General features: G+C 46.6%; 2 protein-coding genes across 2 annotated transcripts; both read right to left on the reverse strand.

Moving 5' to 3' along the window:
- Positions 1 to 42: 42 nt before the first annotated feature.
- Positions 43 to 10405, reverse strand: LOC119186750 (uncharacterized). The gene is made up of 2 exons (XM_037435178.2): positions 9545 to 10405; positions 43 to 1398 (listed from the first exon to the last, which is right to left on the reverse strand). Exons 1-2 carry the CDS (start codon positions 9830 to 9832, stop codon positions 319 to 321), a joined length of 1368 nt encoding a protein of 455 aa, XP_037291075.2. The 5' UTR covers positions 9833 to 10405; the 3' UTR covers positions 43 to 318.
- Positions 10406 to 13850: 3445 nt separating this feature from the next.
- LOC142794354 (uncharacterized) lies at positions 13851 to 21744 on the reverse strand. Its single transcript, XM_075885882.1, has 2 exons — positions 21050 to 21744; positions 13851 to 17704 (listed from the first exon to the last, which is right to left on the reverse strand). The coding sequence occupies exons 1-2, from the start codon at positions 21335 to 21337 to the stop codon at positions 16613 to 16615; spliced, it is 1380 nt and encodes a 459-aa protein (XP_075741997.1). The 5' UTR covers positions 21338 to 21744; the 3' UTR covers positions 13851 to 16612.
- Between the last annotated feature and the right edge of the window lie 277 nt (positions 21745 to 22021).

The raw sequence follows: 22021 nt of genomic DNA on the forward strand, positions 1-22021 counted from the left end.
AACGGGGGCCGCTATAAGGAGCTTCGCCCCTAAAAACAACGGTTTATTTTTTGAAACAGACGCACAACGTGCTTTATTCGGGAACCGAAGCTTCCAACAGAATCTCGGAACTTCACTTACACGAATTCACACGCACACAAAATGCAAAATAGGTCAAGCAGTGCAATATTTATGCGCCCAATGCTGAAAAGCTCTAGGCTTCATGGTTGTGTGATCGTGCGACTTAACTCCGATATCGCTGGACATACAAAGTAAAGAAACAGAATGCACTCACTCACTAAACGAAAAGTACGCACTGAAGTTTGCGCCCGGGAGTTCTCATTGATGACAAAGCTCAAGTTCTACCTTGATTCCGACTCTGTCGTTTCTCTGTGACAGGGTACCACAGCCTATGGTATATATGAGGCCACGATGCGTCCATAAGTTTCGATCGTGCTTACAGTCCTGCAGTTCTTCATGCATAGAGATTGGAAGAATTCTACCTGTGTTAAGACAGTAGACCTTGCAGAAAAAAACGGGAGCCAAAGTTTTAGATTCTCCACGCATGCCATGAAACGTAATATCCACACGAAGGTCAGCGAAACTACCGAAAAGTTTAAATGTCAAGTACGCGTCCCTTGTGTGCAACACTGTGGCATCAGCCAGGTTGTGTGCGCTGAGCGACGAGTAAAAAAAATTTTCGAGCGTCAGAATATATTTCATGGTTCCACGTACTTCCCTCCACGTAACTGCTGTTGGCAACATCCCACCTAACTCTAATTGACATCGAGCATTCCCACGGACATAAGTAATGGCATGCTGAGGATAATCTTGCGATGAAGTTTTGCGCATGCCTTTGATAACTTCTCGTGTCAAGTCCACAAGGGGTCCCAGCTGTTGAGGCATCAACTTCTCCCCCGAGCTGGACCGGGACGTCGACGACGTGCTTGCCTCTTCAGTTGGATTCTGCCGAGAAGTTTCCCTCTTCACCAAGGGACTCGGCACTTCGATTCGAGACATATCTGACGTTGCAGTTGCCGCGACAGCATGAGTGATCGTGGCCGACCTGGATTCCAAGTTCCTGATCCGTTCAGTTAGCTCATTTACTTGACTCTGAATCGCAGGTAGCAGCAGCTCCTGATTGGCGCCCTTCAGCAGCGTCTTAAGTTCTACGAGGGCAGCCGTCACATCTTGGCGGGTCAAGGCTTGAGAGACCGATAATGTGTCCTTAGTGCTAGTTAAACAAACAGCTGCACTGCATCCGGCTTCGTAGTGCGTTGGCAGTTCCCTGTGCAGGACTTGCTCGCCGCATCGGAAACATTCCACGGCGTGGAATGTGCATTCGATTTCATAGTGTCGCAGCATGATCTCCATGGCTCCCTCAAATTTGCATCCATGTCCATCATTCCAGCAGTGAACCTTCGTTGCAAAAGGAAGAAAGAAACAAATGAAGACAAGAAGTTTCGGAGACGCGAGTTATCTTTTCAAAACAGAGACGTGCACAGTAGAGCATATTTTCTGCAATATTCACATGACACTCCATAGAAATGAAATATTATAAATTTTTTTATGTTTCTCTTCTGAACTCTTGAAAGAGAACTTGTGCTGCTGAACAAGCATTTGATAAGCAAGCTCTTTTAGATATATTAAATATTTCCCAGAATCACCCCATCTAAAGTTTATTTTTGAGCTTAAACATTTTTTCCCAGTTACTTTGCTGTCATTTATTCCCTCATTTACAAAGAAGCTGATTATATTTACCCGAGTAAAATTACTGGCCTACCGAGGACATGTTATCGCCGCATTTCCAAAACATTTCGTAATATCACGCCTCTTCAGCGGCAGGTCACCGGTGTCATATTCAATGCTGCGCCCCTTTTTTCGCGAGCTTTTCTACAGTTATGCACCACTTCATTTTTTTAGATGAATCCAAGCAGCCGCATCGGCAGGGACATACAAAAAGAGGCACTTCTGCGATTGCGAAGTAGTAGTTCCCTCGTATTTTACCAAACTAGAGTACATTTTCACTGATGTCGCCGTTTTTATTGATTGAACTGTCGCCTAACACATGATTTTATTACTTATATAAGCTTTGTGCACATTATTTCAGGCTATTATACAGCCAGGTTACACAGTATTATAACACTTTAACTACTTTCTTGGTGCTCTTTTACCATCACCGGCCCTCAAGCCAATAACCACTTCATATCACCATCATCGTCACCATAATCCAGGAAGAACAAGCAAAACATGAAGCTATGCTCTCTGAAATAAATCATAAATTGAGCAAAGCTGAAGGACAGATTGAAGTTTTTAACGAGACAATAGAACAGCATGGAAACGTGGTCAAACAGCTCGAAAAGAACGTTCAGGAACTGCAAACAAAAGACGTCGACCTTGAAAATAGAAGCCGAAGGGCCAACCTGGCCTTTAATGGCATTAAAGATGACAAGGGAGAGACGAGGCAGCAGTCTGAGAAACTGATTGAGGACATCTGTCTAACTCGTCTTGAAATAGAACTGACGTCAGTACAACGAGCACACCGTATCGGTCGATTCAACAAGAAGTTCAACCGGCCAATTGTTGTTAATTTTTCTTCCGACAAGGAAAAAATGGATGTCCTTAAAAACGCTAAGAAATTCAAAGGGTCTGATTACAGTGTAAATTAGGACTACGCACCAGAAACACGAGAAATCCGAAAACGATTGTGGAACTATGCTAAAACTGAACTAGCAGACAGCAGTAGCAAGGTTAAACTAAGTGTTGACGAACTAATTGTTGATGGCAAGGCCTTCACGTGGAACAAAGAAAAAGAAAAGGTAGGTCCAGCTCTAAAGAAGTGACATCCTGCTTGTAAGACCGCCTCATCCTCACGCAACCTAACAGCTGTTGTTGTAAACTGCAGAAGTATTGTGAATAAAATAGATGAATTCGTGGACTTAATTGAATCGACAAAGGCAGAAATGGTGTTTGGGACAGAATCATGGCTGATACCGTCAATCAATAATAGTGAGGTGTTTCCTAGCCACTTTACCGTTTGCCGAAAAGATAGGGCAAGAACAGGTGGAAGGGTATTTTTGTTAGTTCACTCTTCCTTACGGTCATCTGAACTTGATATCGGGCACGATGACGTAGAATCAGTCTGGTGCACGGTGACACTTGCTGATAATATGAAATTTATTGCCGGAACGTTTTATCGACCACCAAATTCTGACCCGGATACGTTGCAGCAACTGTACGACATAATTTACAGAACATCATATCAGTTTATACTTGCCGGTGATTTCAATCTACCGGATTTGACGTGGTATAATGGAACATGTACCGCCTTGACTGGTTGTCGCGAAAACATCAACATGAAAAACATCGTTGATACGTTCGGTCTTACTCCATACGTTACTGTGGCCACAAGGAATAATAACATTGTAGATTTGCTTTTTTGTAATTCGCCAAATATTGTAGACTCTGACGTGTATACCCGGTATCAGTGACCATCTCGCGGTTGTAGCAACTATTAAACGTGTGATCAAGAGACCCAAGCCCGGCCAATCGAGGAAGGTATATTTTTATGATAAGGGTGATTACTCTGCTATTTCTCAGGATTTATTTGCTCATTTGCCTGTTTTCGATAGTCATTGCGAGAGCGCCGACGTTTTACAACTGTGGTCTCTATTTAAAGCAAAAGTCGTAGAACTAACGGAAAAGTATGTGCCAAGTACAAACGCGGTTAAACTCAAAAAGTGCAGGAAGCCATGGGTGACACCAGCGATTTTTAGATTAATAAGAAAAAGACGACGAGTATACAAGGCATATAAAAGAACCCATAGTAGTTATCAGTACATCAAGTTGATCGAGATAACTAATGAATATAAATCTAAAGTTCGTAGCATAAAGGATCAATACTTTAATCGACTAAACGAAAGTATAAAAACGAACCCAAAGCATTTTTGGAGATACGTAAGAAACTGTGGAGCTGATCCAACCGGAGTAAACGAAATTTTCCATGATAGATCTTGTCCAGCGACATTGATAAAGCGTCGTGTCTTAACGATTTCTTTCACTCCGTATTTTTACCTCAAACGAATTTTACGAAATTATCTACGCTGGCAGAGCCACCTCTGGGAACTCAGCCATTAATGCCACCGGTTGAACGCTGTGTGAGTGGTATCGAATCCCTTTTAAAAAATATAGACGAAACCAAGGCCCCTGGTCCAGATGGTATTTCCCCACGCGTGTTGAAGCGTTGTGCCTGGCCAATAGCATCTTATCTTTACCTAATATACGAAAAATCTCTCTCTACTGGGGTTATGCCTGCGGACTGGAAAATGGCTTTCGTTGTTCCCATTCACAAGGGTGGTTCTAAAAAAGAGGCCAACAATTATAGACCTATTTCATTAACATCTATTCCCTGCAAAATACTAGAGCACATTGTCTATAAAGACATAATGAAACACTTAGTTCAACATAAATTATTAGTTGATGATCAACATGGTTTCCGCAGGGGCCTGCCTTGCACAACACAGCTGATTGAGTTCTACCATAATTTAGTGTCCGAGGTTGATGACAACGGCCCAACAGACTGTTTTCTTAGATTTCATAAAGGCGTTTGACACCATGTGCCATCCCTTGCTTCTTAGCAAACTCGAAAGGGCAAATATTGATAAGAAAGTACTGAATTGGATAGCCTGTTATCTATCACAGCGTCGGCAATGTGTCATTCTCAATGGTACTACTTCTACGGTGGAAGTAACATCGGGTGTCTCTCAAGGGTCCGTTTTAGGGCCGCTACTGTTTTTAGTTTACATTAATGATATTCCTGATGGCATTACTTTTCGATTACGTTTATTCGCTGACGACTCAGTTGTGTACAGAAAAATAAAAAATGAACAGGATCGCATTGAATCGCAGGCTGACCTTACCCGAATTGTGCAATGGTGTGATAAGTGGAAAATGCAACTTAATGTGAAACAATGTGTGCACGTGTCTTTTACTAAAAAAAAGAAAAAGGATGAAACGCGTTACTTCTTGAACGGTGACGTCATTGATCATCAATCAATGTATAAATACTTGGGTGTAACACTTACGAGCGACTGTTCATGTAATGCGCATGTGCATGCTGTATTGGCAAAAGCTGCCAGAGCCCTAAGTTTCATTCAACATATCCGAGATCCTCCCCTGCTGTCCTAAAAAGTACTGCGTATATTTCATTTGTCCGCCCGATTTTGTAATATGCATGTTGTGTGTGGGATCCGCGCCAAAAGTCCTTCATTGATCTGATCGAGAAAATACAGAACAGAGCGGCAAGGTTCGTTCTCAGTCGGTAGAAGCGAGGCGACAGCTGTACTGAAATGAAAAACGAGCTGGGATGGGAAGCGCTCTCCTCTCGCAGAAGAAAATTGCGTTTGAAATTGTTATTTCAGACATACCATAATAAGACTGGCATCAATAAAGACACCTTAAACCACCGCATTATCTGTCTAGAAGGTCTGATCATGACCTTAAGATTGAAGAATACCGTACTGGAACGAACCTTTATGCTAATTCTATTTTCGTTCATACTGTACAAGAGTGGAATCAATTGTCTTGTGACCAAGTGTGCTGCCATAACAAAGACTTGTTTTTTTCAAAGCTGTAACCCCCCGCTTACACGCCTTTGGGCAAAGCAGGGTATTTCTGAATAAAGAAAAAGAATAAAAATAATCATCATGAAGCAAGCGTTCAAATACTTTGCAAGCACGCAAATACTTTATACTATGCGTGCAAATGGCCACTACACAGGCGTCACTTAATGCGAGGAGGCACTGTAATCGATATGAGGGGTTTAACGTCCCACAGCCACCATATCATTATGAAAGACGCCGTAGTGGAGATTTCCGGATAGTTAACGTGCGCCCTAATCGGAGCACACGGGCCTGCAGCCTTTTCGCCTTCATCTAAATTGCAGCCGCCGCTGCCAGGATTGGATCACGCGACCTGCGGGTCATCAACCGAGCAGTTTAGCCACTATACCACCGCGGCGGGGCATGAGGAGTCACAGTAGGGCAAGTGATATTCGGTGACAGAGGAATGAAATGAATGAAAGTTGCCCAGATATAACCAGGCCCTCAAGAAAGCAGGAAGAAAGCATGCAGCCGCATAGAGACTGATTGCTCCGCGTCTGATTATTTTCGAAGCGAGATAACCTGATTGAAGAGCTTAAGTTTGTTGATAGCAGCTCGGTATCTGAACCCTTCGTTTCCCACTTTGGGATGAAAGTACATTGGATTTCTTCACTCGTGAAGCGGTTATCGATCGAAAAATAAGGAATCGCTCTTGCACATGTAGACAGGGCGCATCGATTGTGAAATGACGCGTTGTTGATGCTATGGAAGACGGTCACCGGAGAGAATTGCTCAGATTACTTTCAGAAGTGATGTTCAAAGAAACTGTCTTGATTTCGAGGATTTTTCACGGTGATGGCGACGATGAGCGATCAGCTGCTAGCTCACGAGCAGCGACTTGCACTTTCTGTCCCGTCTTGCGTTAATGTTTTTTTTTCACGCTCGTAAGTCACTTTGATTGTGTTTATTGCATAATATCCTTTAGCAGACTTACAAAGAGGGTGCAGCTTAAATTGAGGACGACGCAGCGAGCAATGGAAAGAAAAATGGTAGGTGTAACCTTAAGAGACAAGGAGAGAGCAGAGTGGATTAGGGGACAAACGGGGGTTAAGGATATCATAGTTGAAATAAAGAAGAGGAAATGGACATGGGCCGGGCATGTAGCGCGTAGACAGGATAACCGCTGGTCATTAAGGGTAACTAACTGGATTCCCAGAGAAGGGAAGCGGGTTAGGGGGAGACAGAAGGTTAGGTGGGCAGATGAGATTAAGAAGTTTGCGGGTATGAATTGGCAGCAGCAAGCACAGGACCGGGTTAACTGGCGGAACATGGGAGAGGCCTTTGTCCTGCAGTGGACGTAGTCAGGCTGATGATGATGATCCTTTGGCGAGCTCAAAATAAAAAAAACTTGCTTTTTTTGTGTGGGTGTGTGCACTGCATGTAGCCCGATTACAGTGAATAGTACAAAACGCACCATGCCGTCAGTATACGCTCGAGATCAACCAGCTGGTTGATCTCGAGCGTATACTCGAGCAACGAAATATGCTGTTACGACTACAGTCCACGCTAACTTCCCCAGCACTTTACCGGTACCACCCGAACAACGTTGTTGTTCGACAAATGTTCACAACTTTGACATTGCGAAAAGCGTACGCGTTTGTTAGTTTCGATATCCTTGTTTCGATCGCGCTGATGGAACCTGCAACATCCGAGTGCAGCGAATTGCACACTGTTAAACAGAGTCTGATCATGGCTGTGACACAAACGCGACGTAATGGGAAGTTTAATGCCAGTGTTCCGTTAAAGAAGTAGCGGAATGTGGCTCACAGCGCAACAGTGAAAATTATTGTGTTTATTGTTTTGAATTTATTATGTATTTATCTTTACTTCAATCGCACAACATATGAAGTATGAATTTGTGGTGTTTATTTTTCTTTTTTGTCCGGTACATGCGCTATTATGGAATAATTATGTATGTGGCTCCTTGTGCTCACCAATAGTGTATGAAACTCACCCCAAACAATCTTTATGCAACTTATTGTTTCAACGATGTCCTGTTGTAACTGCCCGCCTGCTTGTAACTAAGGGTCTGCAGTACGTAATAAATAAATAAATAAATAAATCATTACGACGATGCGATATGTTTGCAAGCCATCGCTTTACGGTAAACATTCGGTCCTGTGCAGCCGCGACGGCGCGCTAATCGCTAGTGGCCTACTACTGCCGCAAATTCACCCGGCAGGCTCGGCACAAACTACCTCGAAGTCCCATTCAGTCCCTACGTGAATATTGATTCGCGCAGTTTTCTGTAGCACGCACAGGGTCACGCAAAGCATCGTTGATACACGAACGGTCAGCCGACACCACCACTTTTCGCACGGCGGCACAAAACGAGGTAGCGAACATTCAGCAGTTCCTATAGTTTGGGAAAGTACTCTTGGTCCGATATACATTCACTTGACGATCAAGAGTTCATCTAGTCAAAGCGGCATGGGGAGTACGTCTGCGCGCCTTATCTTCTACCATGCGAGTTCACGGGTTGATCGTCCCTGCGCAGCCATCTTGAATTGCACAGCGCGCCACCTATCGGCCATGGTCATTCCGAATACACGCATCGCGATTCTCGTGGCATGGTCGAGCTGCCCATCGAGAAGGAAGGTTTAGCTAGCGAATGAGAAGCCGCGAACGAGGCCCAATCACGCTATCACGCTCTGTTCCTGAAGCGGAAGCTCAAGCGTACGCACCAATGTTTTATCTTCGAAACGAGATAACCTGACTGAACAGTTTATGTTTGTTGATAGCACCTCGGTATCTGAACGCTTTCCATTGGGAGGAACGCATGTTGAACCACTTGACTCGTGAAGCGGTTATCGCTCATAAAATACGGAATCAGTCTTGCGCATGTAGACAGGGCGCATCGATTTCAGCGGCAAGATTTTCGAAAATGCAAAAACTGATCGGTACTAATTACCAATTTTACCCGAGCATTTTTTCATGGCGCCCAAGTGTCACTCTAATATCTGAGTCAAAGTAATCTTGTTATTCTACCGATTTCTAATAACTTTCGAAGTTCGTCAACAATCTATGGGTTTTTTCAAGCGTATCGAGGCCCTAGTGACTGCAACTTATGAAATAACGTACTTCTAACGACCAAGATAGTACGTCTCAATTCATCTCATTTATTGCACGAGAAGCAGCTCAAGGCTAAAACATCTTGCATCGCGGTTACTATGGATTGTTATTTAATATCTCGACTCAAGATACGCAGTAAAAAATTATCACAGCATATTTACGAAGCGAATGATGAAGAGTTGGGCGAAGCACTGGAGGGTTTCATTGCCAAACCATGAACCATACACGAATATCGCCCACTACATCATCGACGTGGAAAACGCTGCATATAATTATAAAAGAAGTTTCATTATTCGTAAGTGGCAGCTATACGTCACTTCCGTTTCCCTTTCATTATAACGGCTTTCTGGGCGGTGAAGTGGTCGAACGATGATGGGGCGTAGTGGGATGTTTGCAAGGACGAAGTAGTAGGCATTTTGCAAACGTTGAACTATAGGCTGACACGAACAAACAAAAGACAGACACAGCGGGACAACCTGTGGTTCTTTAACGCGCACCTAGATACAAGTACACGACCATCTTGCATTTCAGATTGGCTACTTTTCGGCAGTATTTGTTTATGATCAGTGACGGGGTGTAGTGGTATGTTTACAAGGACGAAGTAGTGGGCAGTTGGCAAAGGTGGAACTATGCGCGGTCACGTACATACATACAAGGGATGAACAGACCAGTGCCTTAGGGAGATTCACCCCTAAAACAAGTTCCGCGATAAATGTTGGCTGTAAAGCAATAATTACCCGAACTCGCGTATACGGTACAGCAAGTTTCACATGGCTGTGCACGCCCATATTCAAAAGAATTCTACCAAATAACAACCGGAATTATTTTCTCACCTTCAAGGCGTTCACTGATCTCGTAGCCAAATCACAGGTGGAACATTCCGCCTCTTTGAACGGCTCTCGATCCAAGGGACACCGTCCACCGCTTCCATGGGAGCTGGCTGCGAGGCACGACTGGCATAGGAGGTGGCCGCAGGGAAGCGCCAGTACCGTCTTGGGAATCATGCGGCAGAGGCAACACACACGCAGACTGGGCACCTCGTCGACAAAGCGGGTCGGTCGCCAGTTGACGCCTGCGACGGCATGGTCGCGGAAACGGTGCACTCGTCGATGGTCAGACATGGCGGTGTGATCGTAGAAAAGTTCTCTCTCGTCAAGAGTGCCCACTCGAGTGGCGAGGCAAGTGGCACAAACGAGTGCTCAAGAAAGCGCGCGCCTTCCGATTTCTGAGGGCTGTGCGAATGGCAGGCGCCGATCTGACGCCGGCGCAACCAATAAACAAGCATCACAAAAGGCGCCACGTGCGCGCTTCCTCTCCCCCTCAGAACGCTGCCGAGTGAAATCCAGAGTCATGCAGAACCAAGCTTGAGAAGGAAAGGATGATGCAACGCCAAGTAATGCCGGGACGCGTGGAAACAGCTGTTCTGTGTGGAAACTACGAGAGAAAGAGCAACTCTGCACTGGCAGCGCCATCTCTTGCAGAACTGAAAATACAGGTCGAGCCATTTTCTTTCCGCCGCTCTGCCGCCCGTTTTCGCGCACGTGCAGAGCTGTGCACTTGCAGCTCCTCGCTGTCTACCGCTACAAGAAGACCTCCCAGCTAGACAGACACTTCGAAAAGCGAAAGTAACTATAAAAGAAAAGTTCCTAATAATCACGTTAACGATGCGGAGCAGATGATAAACAACGACTGGTTAGTTAGGCCAAAGCTGATCGTCAAAAGCCTGGCGGAACAGCAGTGCTTCCCATTGTTCCTCTGTGTCGATCGTGCTGGGCTGTTCTTCATTGTGAAGTGTACGCGCCCACGTAGTGTGAAACCTAGTTGGTGTGGTCCCGCACCCCATGTGAGTAGGGAACGAAACCGTTCACCGAAACGCGGGCACTCACACAGCATGAAACATTTACGACACGGCTCGACGGCTCGCGAGTGTTTCTCTACAATGATGCCGCTCCATAATTGTAAATGGTTTAACGGATTATGAATTAGGTACTGGACTGAAACGGCTGAAATTATTTCGGGTTGTTTGTCAGTCCACAAAGATTAATCCACATAACAAGGATTATGATCCAAAGGTGTGCGTCATAGCCCCTTAATGTTTGCGTTCGCAGCAATGTTAAAGACCCACAAATGGCCACAACGGGTTATTGGATTCCGGTGAAAAGGAAAAGAGCGTGAAATATGGTGGCAGGTAACAGCATGCTTTTCGCGATCTGAGTTGGACTTATTTTTTAAATCTCGTTCAAAAGTAATAAAAACCGGCATTTCGCGCCCTTAGCGCAAGAACCATGAACCACAAATATGAAGTCATTATCACTTTGCTGAGATTAATTAAAGAGCACCAAAGTAAGGGCCTAAATTTTAAATATGTATGTTATTGTTCACTTTCGTTTGTTTATATGCGGCCTACAAGGTCAAAGAAGTAGAGCGTGAAAAGCGGCGCTGCTTTCGTAGCCTATGCTGGGAAACTGAGGCGCATGCGCGAGGCGTTTCCAGAGTAGCTCGTTTCCCGAAGAAGCACGCCAGCTTGTGAATGCGATCGCTGCGACACGCGAAATTATTTGCCTATCTGCATTCTTCAGGCTTGCGGCTGGTGGTGGCGATGGTGGTGGTCCGTCGGATTCGTCGCGACCGCTGTCGTCCGTCGAAGCATGTAGCTCTGGCGCTACTTGATACAGGTCCAAATTTTGCGCTCGCATGCGAGCCGAAATTCGCTCCTCAAGCGATGAGATACCGAAGCCGTCCAACTAACGGCCACGCGTGGGCTTACCATGCGTGATTTGTCGATCACGTGTAATCGCGTCGTTTTGTTTTCGAAAACTCGGCTGAAAAAAAAAAAAACGACCCGTGGACGGCCAAAAGTAGGTCTGACAGCTCTACGTAGCGGGACGCGCGTCTGGCATTGCAGCTATAAAGTAGAAGGGGAAGTGCTGTCGGCAGAGGAATTTACTGAAGGTCTAGGATGGCGGACGGTGTCCAACCGGAAATCAAGACTTCCGACGAAGCCTGCACCAGATGATGACGGTTCACAAGTCGAGGTGACTGAACGACGGGGCACAGATGGACGGCGCAGAGGCTTCGCAAAAATACCGGCTCGGTAATCAACCGGGCAAGAGCGTAGCGCTGAAAAATCTCGGACCGATTTCGCTAACATCGTGTTTGGGGAAAGTCACTCAGCATGTCATTTTAAACAGGCTAACGCGTTATGTTGAGGAAAATGGTGTCTTTTCGCACTCGATGATAGGTTTTCGTCCCGGCCTTTCGACTCGAGATACTATGCTAAGAATTAAGCATCCCCTACTTGATCTGTGCGCACAAGGGACTCTAAGGTACTACTTGGACTTGATGTGGAAAAACATTCGGCGCGGTCTGCTCCACGCCACACTTACACGTGCAATGGGCCAAAAAGAAAACTTGCAGGTCGGTAGAAATTTCTTTAGAAGTGTGAAATTTTATTTGGGAATAAAGTTGATTGATTGAGTGACAGAGTGAGTGATCGATATGTGGGGTTTAAGTCCCAAAACCACCATATGATTATGAGAGACGCCGTAGTGGAGGACTCCGGAAATTTCGACCGCCTGGGGTTTATTTAACGTGCACCCAAATCTGAGCACACGGGCCTACAACCTTTCCGCCTCCATCGGAAATGCAGCCGCCGCAGCCGGGATTCGATCCTGCGACCTGCGACTCAGCAGCCGAGTGCCTTAGCCACTAGACCACTGCGGTGGGGCATTGGGAATAAAGCAGTCTTTGTCTTCGCGTATAACTGAATAGACATTACTGCTGCTGCGGGCCGACAAAGGCTCCCCAAAGCAAATAATGTTTTCAGAATCCAGAGCAGTTTTCAAGTTTCTGAATGAAGTTTCGAAATGATTTATGGCTAATGACACGACGGCTAGCAAGTAGAAAAAAATTGTAATGTCTTCAAGCTTTTCACAGTAGATGCATAAAGGAGGTGGCACTGGACGTGATCTATATCAATGGAAATTCTGTAATACATGACATAACTAGAGAAGCTGAAGTGTCAACGTCATCCAAACCGTGGCGCCCTTTCCGACGACAACTGCCGCAAATCACTCCTGGCCATGCATTCGAACTTATCTGCCATAATCGCGTGTGCTACCGCTCACGTCGTTCACGATAGATTAGTTGGCGAAACAGAAACACAGAGCATTGATTGATATGTGGGGTTTAACGTCCCAAAACCACTATATGATTATGAGAGACGCCGTAGTGGAGGGCTCCGGAAATTTAGACCACCTGGGGTTCTTTAACGTGCACCCAAATCTGAGCACACGGGCCTACAACATTTCCGCCTCCATAGGAAATGCAGCCGCCACAGCCGGGATTTGAACCCACGACCTGCGGGTCAGCAGCCGAGTACCTTAGCCACTAGACCACCGCGACGGAGCAAACAAACACAGAGCATTACGCTAGACGTGGAGATATGAAAGAATGCGGGTAGCTCAGAATACCTCGATAAAGACCAACCCAAACCAACTATTACTCTGCTTTTTTTCTCACCTTGAAGGTTTTCGTTTCCGTGGAAGATACACCATCAGCGATGCACTCCGCTTCCTCGCACGTTCTCTATAGTCCAAGGGCCCCCGTTTTCCGGCATCTTGAGACTCCGTTGAGCAGCACGACTGACATAGGTTACGCTCACACGGCAGCACCAGAATTCTATGGGGAATCATGCGGCAAAGGCAGCCCAATAGAGAGCTGGGCACCTCGCAGACAAATCGCGTCGGCCGCCAGTTGACGCCTGGGTTATGACATGTCCGCGAAATCGGTACACCTGTTCACCTGATCAGGCATCGTGTGGTCTAGGGGACGGTTAGCACGACCGTGGGAGATTATACAAGACAGTTTTGACACCGAACGCCCTTCTACCCCACACGCCGCTCTGCACATGCGCAACGCGTCAGCTACGAGGCTATTTTACCATCGAGTTAACAGCGTCATCTGAGCACGCCTTCATCAACGCCACTCACTCGTGACGCGCCTCCCGCTATACAGTAACGAAAACAGGCCGCAAACGGACTGCGCATGCGCGTCGCTTTCTGCCGGCAGACGTAGGATTGCTGCTTCTAAAGCTCTAAACCACGCGTGGTTGTAGTCACGCCAATCGTGCACACCATAGAGTGTCATATCTCTATTTTTTTATTTATTCAAAATACTTTACAGACCCGACAGGGCATTGTATAAGGGGAGCATAAAAGGAATAGATACACGAATTGGTACAATTTCGAGAAAAACAATAACATATACTAATTGTCAATTATTATACAAGTCCTAACAGGAATAACAATGAGAAAATATTAATAATAATTTTAATAGGAAGAGAACGGCAATGAAAATCAGATGAGTTACGTGTGAGATAATGACGTAAAACAAGCTTAAAAAAGCAAGCACAAATTGTGAGAAGACTTTCCATTATTCAAAAGAAAACATCGCTCAAGAATACACAACAGAACTGAATGGCATGTTGCTATTCAAACCATCAGTAACTACACGATGGTGCACACCATCAGATATGGCGTGTCTTCAGGTGCGTGAATCATGTACTTGCGCGAGAACCCGCTGCTTTTCATTTTCCTTTTATTAAGTGAGACAAGTTCGCGCTGCGCGATTGAGGACATATAATACCGCACCTTTCTTTCGTTTTTGCCTGTACCGTAACACCTTTGCCATCGTAAGTTTTTATAAACGCGTTGGAAAGAAATCGACTTCTCATCTTCAGCCACATTTGTGCGTTTGTGCGTTCCGCCCCGACATGAAAGGGCATACAGAGCATTTGATTCATTTTATCTAGGTGGGTCCTAGGAACACCATCTGAACTGGCCCAAGCAGGTGAGCATTTGTCGCGTGGTGGAAGGCAACCGATTTTTTATCACCGGCGAACGAAACATCGCAGCAACGAAATTTCTCCTTAGTACAGGTAGAATATAACTTCTCAAGGGAAACGCGTTACGAGTTACACATTTCCTGGCGGCGTTGTTGAACGTAGAATACCTGGCACCAGACACATGGTTGCAAGTCACAGTTCCTACCCATAATCAAATCCTAGCCTTCAGCATGGAAAGAAAGTACACAATATCAGAGCCACGACAGTGCTTGCAATGCATAGTTTCCTCTATATAGTCTATAGGAAACTCGGACGCTACAGTTCTCTATAGCCTCCAGCCAGCATGGGAGCGATGGGAAGTACACGGATTTGTCTAACTTTCGGTCTTTCGGCTGCGTCTACAGCTTCGCGTAATATTTTGTCGTGAGACGACAAACAGCAAGCGTTCAGCAGTTGCCGTAGATACTTCGCAGAGAGCATAAAGGGTGTTACCCTTCGTGTACTGGGTCACACACCAACCGCAGCAAAATGAACGCGTACGTCGTATTCACGCCGCTATTACCAAATGAACGATTCGAGCACGGGCGTTGGTCCGGGTCCTTTATCAAGGTAAATCATTTCAGAACTAAGCAAGCTTGATACGTATACGCAACCTTCTCGCAGTTAGCGCAGTGTCACAAACAAAGCTTTTCTGATACTTCTGCAAAGAAGATTTTGCTAATGTAAACGTACTTGAAATTGTGATTTGGCCACAATTATCACTCTTACATTCACGGTGTGTACAAATGGAGACGCCAACTTCAATAGCCCGTGACTCTCCACATGTTTCATCAAGCAGCTTGAAACTTGGTGTGCACATTTGTGCAGGCCTTCAGAGTGAGACTCGCTCGCAGGATTTCGTGCCGACCGGTTGTGCCCACACGATCTCCGACGACAGCGCAGCTCTGGCTGACGGCTCGCCCTACGCCATCTCCTGACGCCGACAGGAGCTCTCGCCGAGTGGTGCTCCGTCCTCGGACTCCTGCGACCGTGTCCATCTTTCCTATCTCCTCTTTACTTCCGTCGTTTTCTGTCGTTCACTGTCCCTGTGCCTCGCTCTCTCCTTCCTCTATTTACCTTTTAATCCCTCCTTACCCCCATCCCTCGTGAGCTACTGTTGAGTTTGTCGCACTCTGGCGCAGACAGTTACGGGGCTCACTTTTTTCTTCTTTTCTTTTAAGAATCACACAAGGCCTCTAGAGTGGAAAGAAATCAACTTCATTATGCTGCAAATTGCTGCCCAGGATCACTTTGCTAAATGCATTACCATGTTCGACAATTGTTCGATGAGACGCATTCCAAAACCAACATAAAAAAGTATTTTTTCTTTGCTCGAAGTAACTAGAAAAAAAAACTGTGTAGTTTCGGTCCTGATAGCGGGTTTTTTTTTAATGCAAGTACTAGGGCTGACTCGTGGCAAAATAATTAGATAATTTGTTACACACTCGAAAAACATTAACTACGAGATACTCACACGAAAGAACGTTGTCCTTCATTTTCCTACTTGTAAGGCGATACTGTGTGCCTCGGAATTATTCCACGCGAGTTGGGCGTGTTTCCCACAGCGCATCACAATTCGTGACTGAAGGAGACACAACACCCCATCACTAGAAACCGAACGCGGGACTTCATGAACCCTCAAGCAAAACAAATACCCAATAAAGCATAAAAAATTCAAAACATTCTTAGAACTGTAGAGCTGAACATGAACGGTATTTCAAGACTGTTTCATAAATATAAACAAATGTTTTTTTTTTTTGAAAAATATGCACGACGTGCTTTATCAAGAAGCGAGACTTCAACCAGAACTTGACTCGCATGAAGTCACGCGCACACAAAATGGAACATAGGTTAAGCAGCGATGTATTCGTGCGCTCAATGGTGACAAACTCTGGATTCTGTGGTAATGTGGTGCTGTGACATGAATGTTTATATCGCTTGACATACAAAGAAAACAAACAAGAAACACTCGCTAACCACAACTAAACTAGGTACTCAATCGTCCGGCCGGGCATTCTTATTGACAACAAAGCTCGATTTCTAATTTTATTCCGGCTATTGGGGTGCCTATCGGTGCCAGGGCAAAAAAGTTTATGGCGTATATGCGGCGACGATGCTTCCAAAAGTGTCGATCGTGCGTGCAGTCCTGCTGTTCTTCGGAAGTCGACAGTGGAACAATATTCCCCGTTGTCAGACTGTAAGCCTTGACGGAGAAAACGGGGCTCAGCCATTGAGATTCTCCACGCATGCCATGAAGCGAAATATCCACACGAACGTGCCCGCGAAAAGTGAAGAGTGTAAGTGTCAAGTAGGCATCCCTTGTGTGCAACACTGTGAGATCGGCCACTTTGTGTGCGTTGAACGACGGGAAAATGTAAAATTTATCGAGCGTCAGAACATAATTCACGGTTCCGGGCACTTCCCACCACGCAACTGCAGTTGGCAACAGCCCGTCAAACTCTAAATGACATTCAGCCTCCTCACAGATATAAGTAATGGCATGCCGAGGATAATCTTGCGAAGTTGTTTTGCGCATAGCTTTGAGAACTTCTTGTGGCAAGTCCACAAGGGGCTTCAGCTGTGGAGGCTTCGAGTTTTCTTCTGAGCAGGACTGGGACGTCGACGACGTGCCTGCCTCTTCAGTAGCAGTCTGCCGAGAAGTTTCCTTTTTCTGCGAGGCCGAGGGACTCGGTGCAGCGACTTGAGCGAAATCCGACGTCGCAGTTGCCGCGATAGCTTGAGGGATTGCGGCCGACCTGGATTCCAGGTTCCTGATCCGCTCAGTCAGCTCATTCACCTGACTCTGCATTGCAGGTAGCAGCGGCTCCTGATTGGCGCCCCTCAGCAGCGTCTTCATTTCTACGAGCACGCCCATCACATCTCGGATGGTGAAGGCTTGAGAGTCCGATGAGGTGTTCTTCGGGCAAGCCAGAGAAACAGCTGCGCTGCATCCGGCTGAGTAGTGCGCTGGCAGTTCGTTGTGCAGGACTTGCTCGTCGCATCGAAAACACTCGACGGTGTGGAATGTGCATTCGTTTTCATAGTGTCGCAGCATGACCTCCATGGCTCCCTCAAATTTGCATCCATGTCCTTCATTCCAGCAGTGAACCTTCAATGCAAAAGGTAGAAAAACAACATTTAGCAGATCCGCGTCACAAACGTTTCCACTTCACAAAAACTGATCCGCGTCACAAAAACAAACATTTAGCAGATCCGCGTCATCTCTTCACAACCTAGACATGCACTGCACAGCATATTTTTCGCCATATTTGCATTACACTCCGCGCAAATTAAATTTTATCACTTCGACAACTGTTTCTACTATGGATTCGTTAAAAAGGACAAGTGCTGCTGAGCGCGAATTTCATAAGAAAACTAACTCAGCTATTCCTTTAAAGTTTGATCAGAATCGCCACAAAAGAAGTTGATAGTATTGCTAAAGAAGTTTCCTAATGACCTCGCTGTTATTTACCGCCTCATTTACAAAAACGCAAATAATATTCACTCGAGTAAAATGTCGCGGCTACCGATGACATTTTATCACAGCACTTACAAAACCTTTCATAATATGTAGCGGCGGATCACTGGTGTCACATTCAATAATACTTCCCTTTTCTGTGACCTTTTCTACAGTTATGCGCAACTTCCTTTTTTTTCGCCGCTCATCCAGTCTCGGGCGTCGGCAGAGGGGTGCAGAAGGGGGCATTCTTGTGCTTGCGAGGCTGTATTTTTCTCGCATTGCACCAAACTAGAGTACATTTTCAACGATGGCGCTGTTTTCATTCATTGAACTGTGACGTCTCTAAGTCCCACGGGACCGCCTAGTGCTCCTTCATAGTAGAGTACCAAGTACTCTAAATCGTTCACTAGTTTTATCAAAACACATTGTAGAGTACGGCGTACTCTAAATCGTCGAACTTTTTTTTTCTAAACACACTGTAACCCAGCACACGATTTTATTGCTTATATAAGCTTTGTCCAGAGCATTTCAGGCTCTTATAAATATACTATAATGCAACACTAACTGCTGTCTTGCCACTCTTCTATATACAATCACCGGCCCTCGAGCCAATAACCACTTTATACCATCCCCATAAACGTCATCAAGCAAGTTTTCAAAGACAGAGCCACACAAATGCTTTAAACTGTGCCGGGAAACGGCCACTACACAGGCGTCACGTAATGCCAGCAGTCACGGTATAACACTAGTAACATTCGGTGACGGGTAAATACAGTCGCAAGTTCCGTGACACCCTATTTAATCGTGGGGCCCGTCGGCCACTTGGTTGCCCGCATATAACCCAGGCCCTCAAGAAAGTGTGCATCCGCTTAGCGACTCTTATATCCTTACGGGCCACGGCCACTGGATGACTACGCACCGCGTCCCCGTGCGGTGCGTATACACACTAAACCAATTCCGACCCATAAGGGTGTCAAAAAGGGTGTCGACATCCTGAGCACACCCTTTGAGCACCCCATCTGCGTCTCAGCACCCTACAAGCGGAACCTAAAGGGTGAACACATCAAAAGGGTGGAAACTAGGGTGCAAAAAAGGTGCAGCAACTAATGGGTGCTGATGAGCACCCATTAGGGTGCACAGCCATCGACAAAACTTTGTGAGTAACGTGGTCGGTAACGTGGCCACTGGACGGCTACGCACCGTGTACCCGTGCGGTGCGTGTAGTCATCGAGCGACCGTGCCGTGGCACAGCTCATAACGATTCTGAAAGGCAACGAAAGCGCTGCGGCGTTGGAGTGGTTCTTAAGAGAAAGGAAGGGAAAAGTGAGCCCCGTTATTGTCTGCTTCAGTGAGCGACACCGCCACAGAGCTCACAAGGGATGGGGGTGAGGAGGGATAAAAGGGTAGAAGTAAAGGTATAGAAAAGAGGAAGAAGAAGCAACAACAAACTGAGGGGATAGGAGAGACAGGAAAGATGGAAGAACGGTCACTGGAGTCCGAGGACGGGGTACACTTGCGAGAGATGTTGTCGGCGTCTGTAGATGGCGTAGAGCAGGTCCAGTAAATCAGAGCTGCGCTGTCGTCGAAGGTAGTCGCCGACAGGAGATGACGTAGGGCGAGCCCAGTCGGCCAGAGCTGCGTTTTCTCAAAGGCACCGTCCTGTTTCATAGTTTGTGACGTGAAACTGTTACGCATCGGCCCAGACAGTGACTTTTTTCTCCTCCTCTGTAACTTTCCTTCCCCCATCTCACCCTCCCCAGTGTAGGGTAGCCTACCGGGGCTCAGCCCTGGTTAACCTCCCCGCCTCTTTCATTATTTTTCCCTCTCCCACTCTTACGGACTCGCGGCGGGTACTTCACCAATTCAAATAAATAATCACGGCATAGCGGTAACTTCGCAGCGTTACTTGCATCAGGCATTAGGATATTTTGAACCGGGCAGTGTCGCTCGTACACAGGTGCTCCAGAAGTAAAGCGGTGCACGCGAGCTGTGGCCAAGCTACGCAAAAGTGAATCCCAGCGTGCTCCATAACAAAATTGGTTCTTCATTTTTATGTGGAAATGACGGCAGTAACTTCTGGCACGTTTCCGTATCTAAATAAATACTCACTTCCTAAAGGAGCGCGCTGCCATTCAGTTTTGTGTAGCTTAATTGGCTGCAGCTCACGTGCTCCGTGTTAGTTTCGAAACACCTTTACACGCGTCGCTCTTCTCGCGACATGGTCTAGGCAAACTCTAAATTGCGAGAACAGTTCAACTTATGCTGTCCGAAAGTAAATTAATCAGGACATGAAGAACGCCGCCGCATTTGTGATTTATTTGTTGTGCAACTATTCCAAACGCCATCACAGTGTTTTTGTTTGTTTTCTTGCTCTGGTTTTTTTACATCAGATCTCTTTTCAGCAGCAGCTCCATATTCAAACTCGAAAGGTGCGTAAGCTGTCGCACACAATGGTTCATTGTCGAAGTAAGTATACGACAACGAACGCGATGACGTAGCCACGAGTGAAACGTGGCGAAAACGGGATGCTCAGTGAGTGCATTCGACCCGCCGGTCAGGCAGACTGGCAACAAATTCATTAGTGAAACCGACACGCGCACCATCTGTTGTTAACTACAGCAAGCATATGATTTTCAACGCTTCAGACGCTGCCCTCAGTCCATGCGAGCCGAGGCCACGCGTCGGAGCGTTCGAGTTGAAGGTGCTGATGGCTGTACGTCTAACGACCAAGCCTTAGTACGCCCCATTTCGTCTCAGTGATTGCACCAGAAGCAGCTCAAGGCTGAAAGATTTTCGTCTCGCTGTTCCCGTGTATTCTTATTTGATACCTCGACTCAGATGTACAGTAAAAACAAACTTCGTGATAAATGATGGCTGTAAAGCAATAATTACACGAGTTCGCGTACACGGTACAGCCAGTTTCATAAAGCTGTGCACGTCCATATTAAAAAAAAAACACTTTTTTTTTACAAATGACCGGAATGATTTTCTCACCTTCAAGGCGTTCACTGCTCTCACAGGCAAATCACAGGTGGAACATTCCGCTTCTTTGAACGGCTCTCGGTCCAAGGGACACCGTCCACCGCTTCCATGTGAGCTGGCTGCGAGGCACGACTGGCATAGGACGTGGCCGCAGGGAAGCACCAGCACCGTCTTGGGAATCATGCGGCAGAGGCAACACACACGCAGACTGGGCACATCGTCGACAAAGCGGGTCGGTCGCCAGTTGACGCCTGCAACGGCATGGTCGCGGAAACGGTGCACTCGTCGAAGGTCGGACATGGCGGTGCGATCGTAGAGAAATGTAACGTCCTCAAGAGTGGCCACTCACTCTAGCGGCGGGGCAAGTGGCACAAACGAGCGCTCAAGACAGCGCGCGCCTCCGATATCTGACGGCTGTGCGGGCTGTGTGAACGCCAGGCGCCGATCTGACGCGACAGGAGCCGACGCAACCACCGAGACGCAACGAAGAAACAAGCTTTTCTTTCAGCGGGCGCCGCACGCGTTCTTCTTCTCCCCCTCAAGAATGCTGCCGAACAAAATCCAGAATCATGCACAACCAGGCGTGACACGGAAAGGATGATGCAACGCCAAATTACGCCGCGACGTGTGGAAACTACGAGAAAGAGGAGCAACCCTGGACAGGCAGCGCCATCTCTGGCAGAACTGAAAATACAGGTCGAGCGTTTTACGGCCTCCGAGATTAGAAGCGCGTGGCGAGTCGCGGGCGCGCGGCGTGAAGCGAAACTCGCCGCGCGCCCGCCATCTCGGAGGCCGTGAGCGTTTTTGCTTCTGTCCGCCGCGCTTCCGCCCGTTTCTGCGCACGTGCAGAACTCTCGCGCTGCACTTGCCTATCTCCTCGCTGTCTACCGCTACAAAAAGATCTCCCAGCTAGACAGCCACTTCAAAAAGCGAAGGTAATGAAAGGAGAAAAGTTCGTTAGTCACGTTCGCGATGTGGAGCAAA

This window comes from Rhipicephalus microplus, unplaced genomic scaffold (assembly GCF_043290135.1).
Source record: "Rhipicephalus microplus isolate Deutch F79 unplaced genomic scaffold, USDA_Rmic scaffold_403, whole genome shotgun sequence".
Lineage (NCBI taxonomy): Eukaryota > Metazoa > Arthropoda > Arachnida > Ixodida > Ixodidae > Rhipicephalus > Rhipicephalus microplus.

Bases quoted from the DNA above. Each gene is read 5' to 3' on its own strand.
- LOC119186750 (XM_037435178.2), bottom strand. From the start codon at position 9,832: ATGTCTGACCATCGACGAGTGCACCGTTTCCGCGACCATGCCGTCGCA. The intron at 1,399-9,544 runs GTGAGAAAATAA...TTTGCAACGAAG, and splicing joins GATCAGTGAACGCCTTGAAG to GTTCACTGCTGGAATGATGG.
- LOC142794354 (XM_075885882.1), bottom strand. From the start codon at position 21,337: ATGTCCGACCTTCGACGAGTGCACCGTTTCCGCGACCATGCCGTTGCA. The intron at 17,705-21,049 runs GTGAGAAAATCA...TTTGCATTGAAG, and splicing joins GAGCAGTGAACGCCTTGAAG to GTTCACTGCTGGAATGAAGG.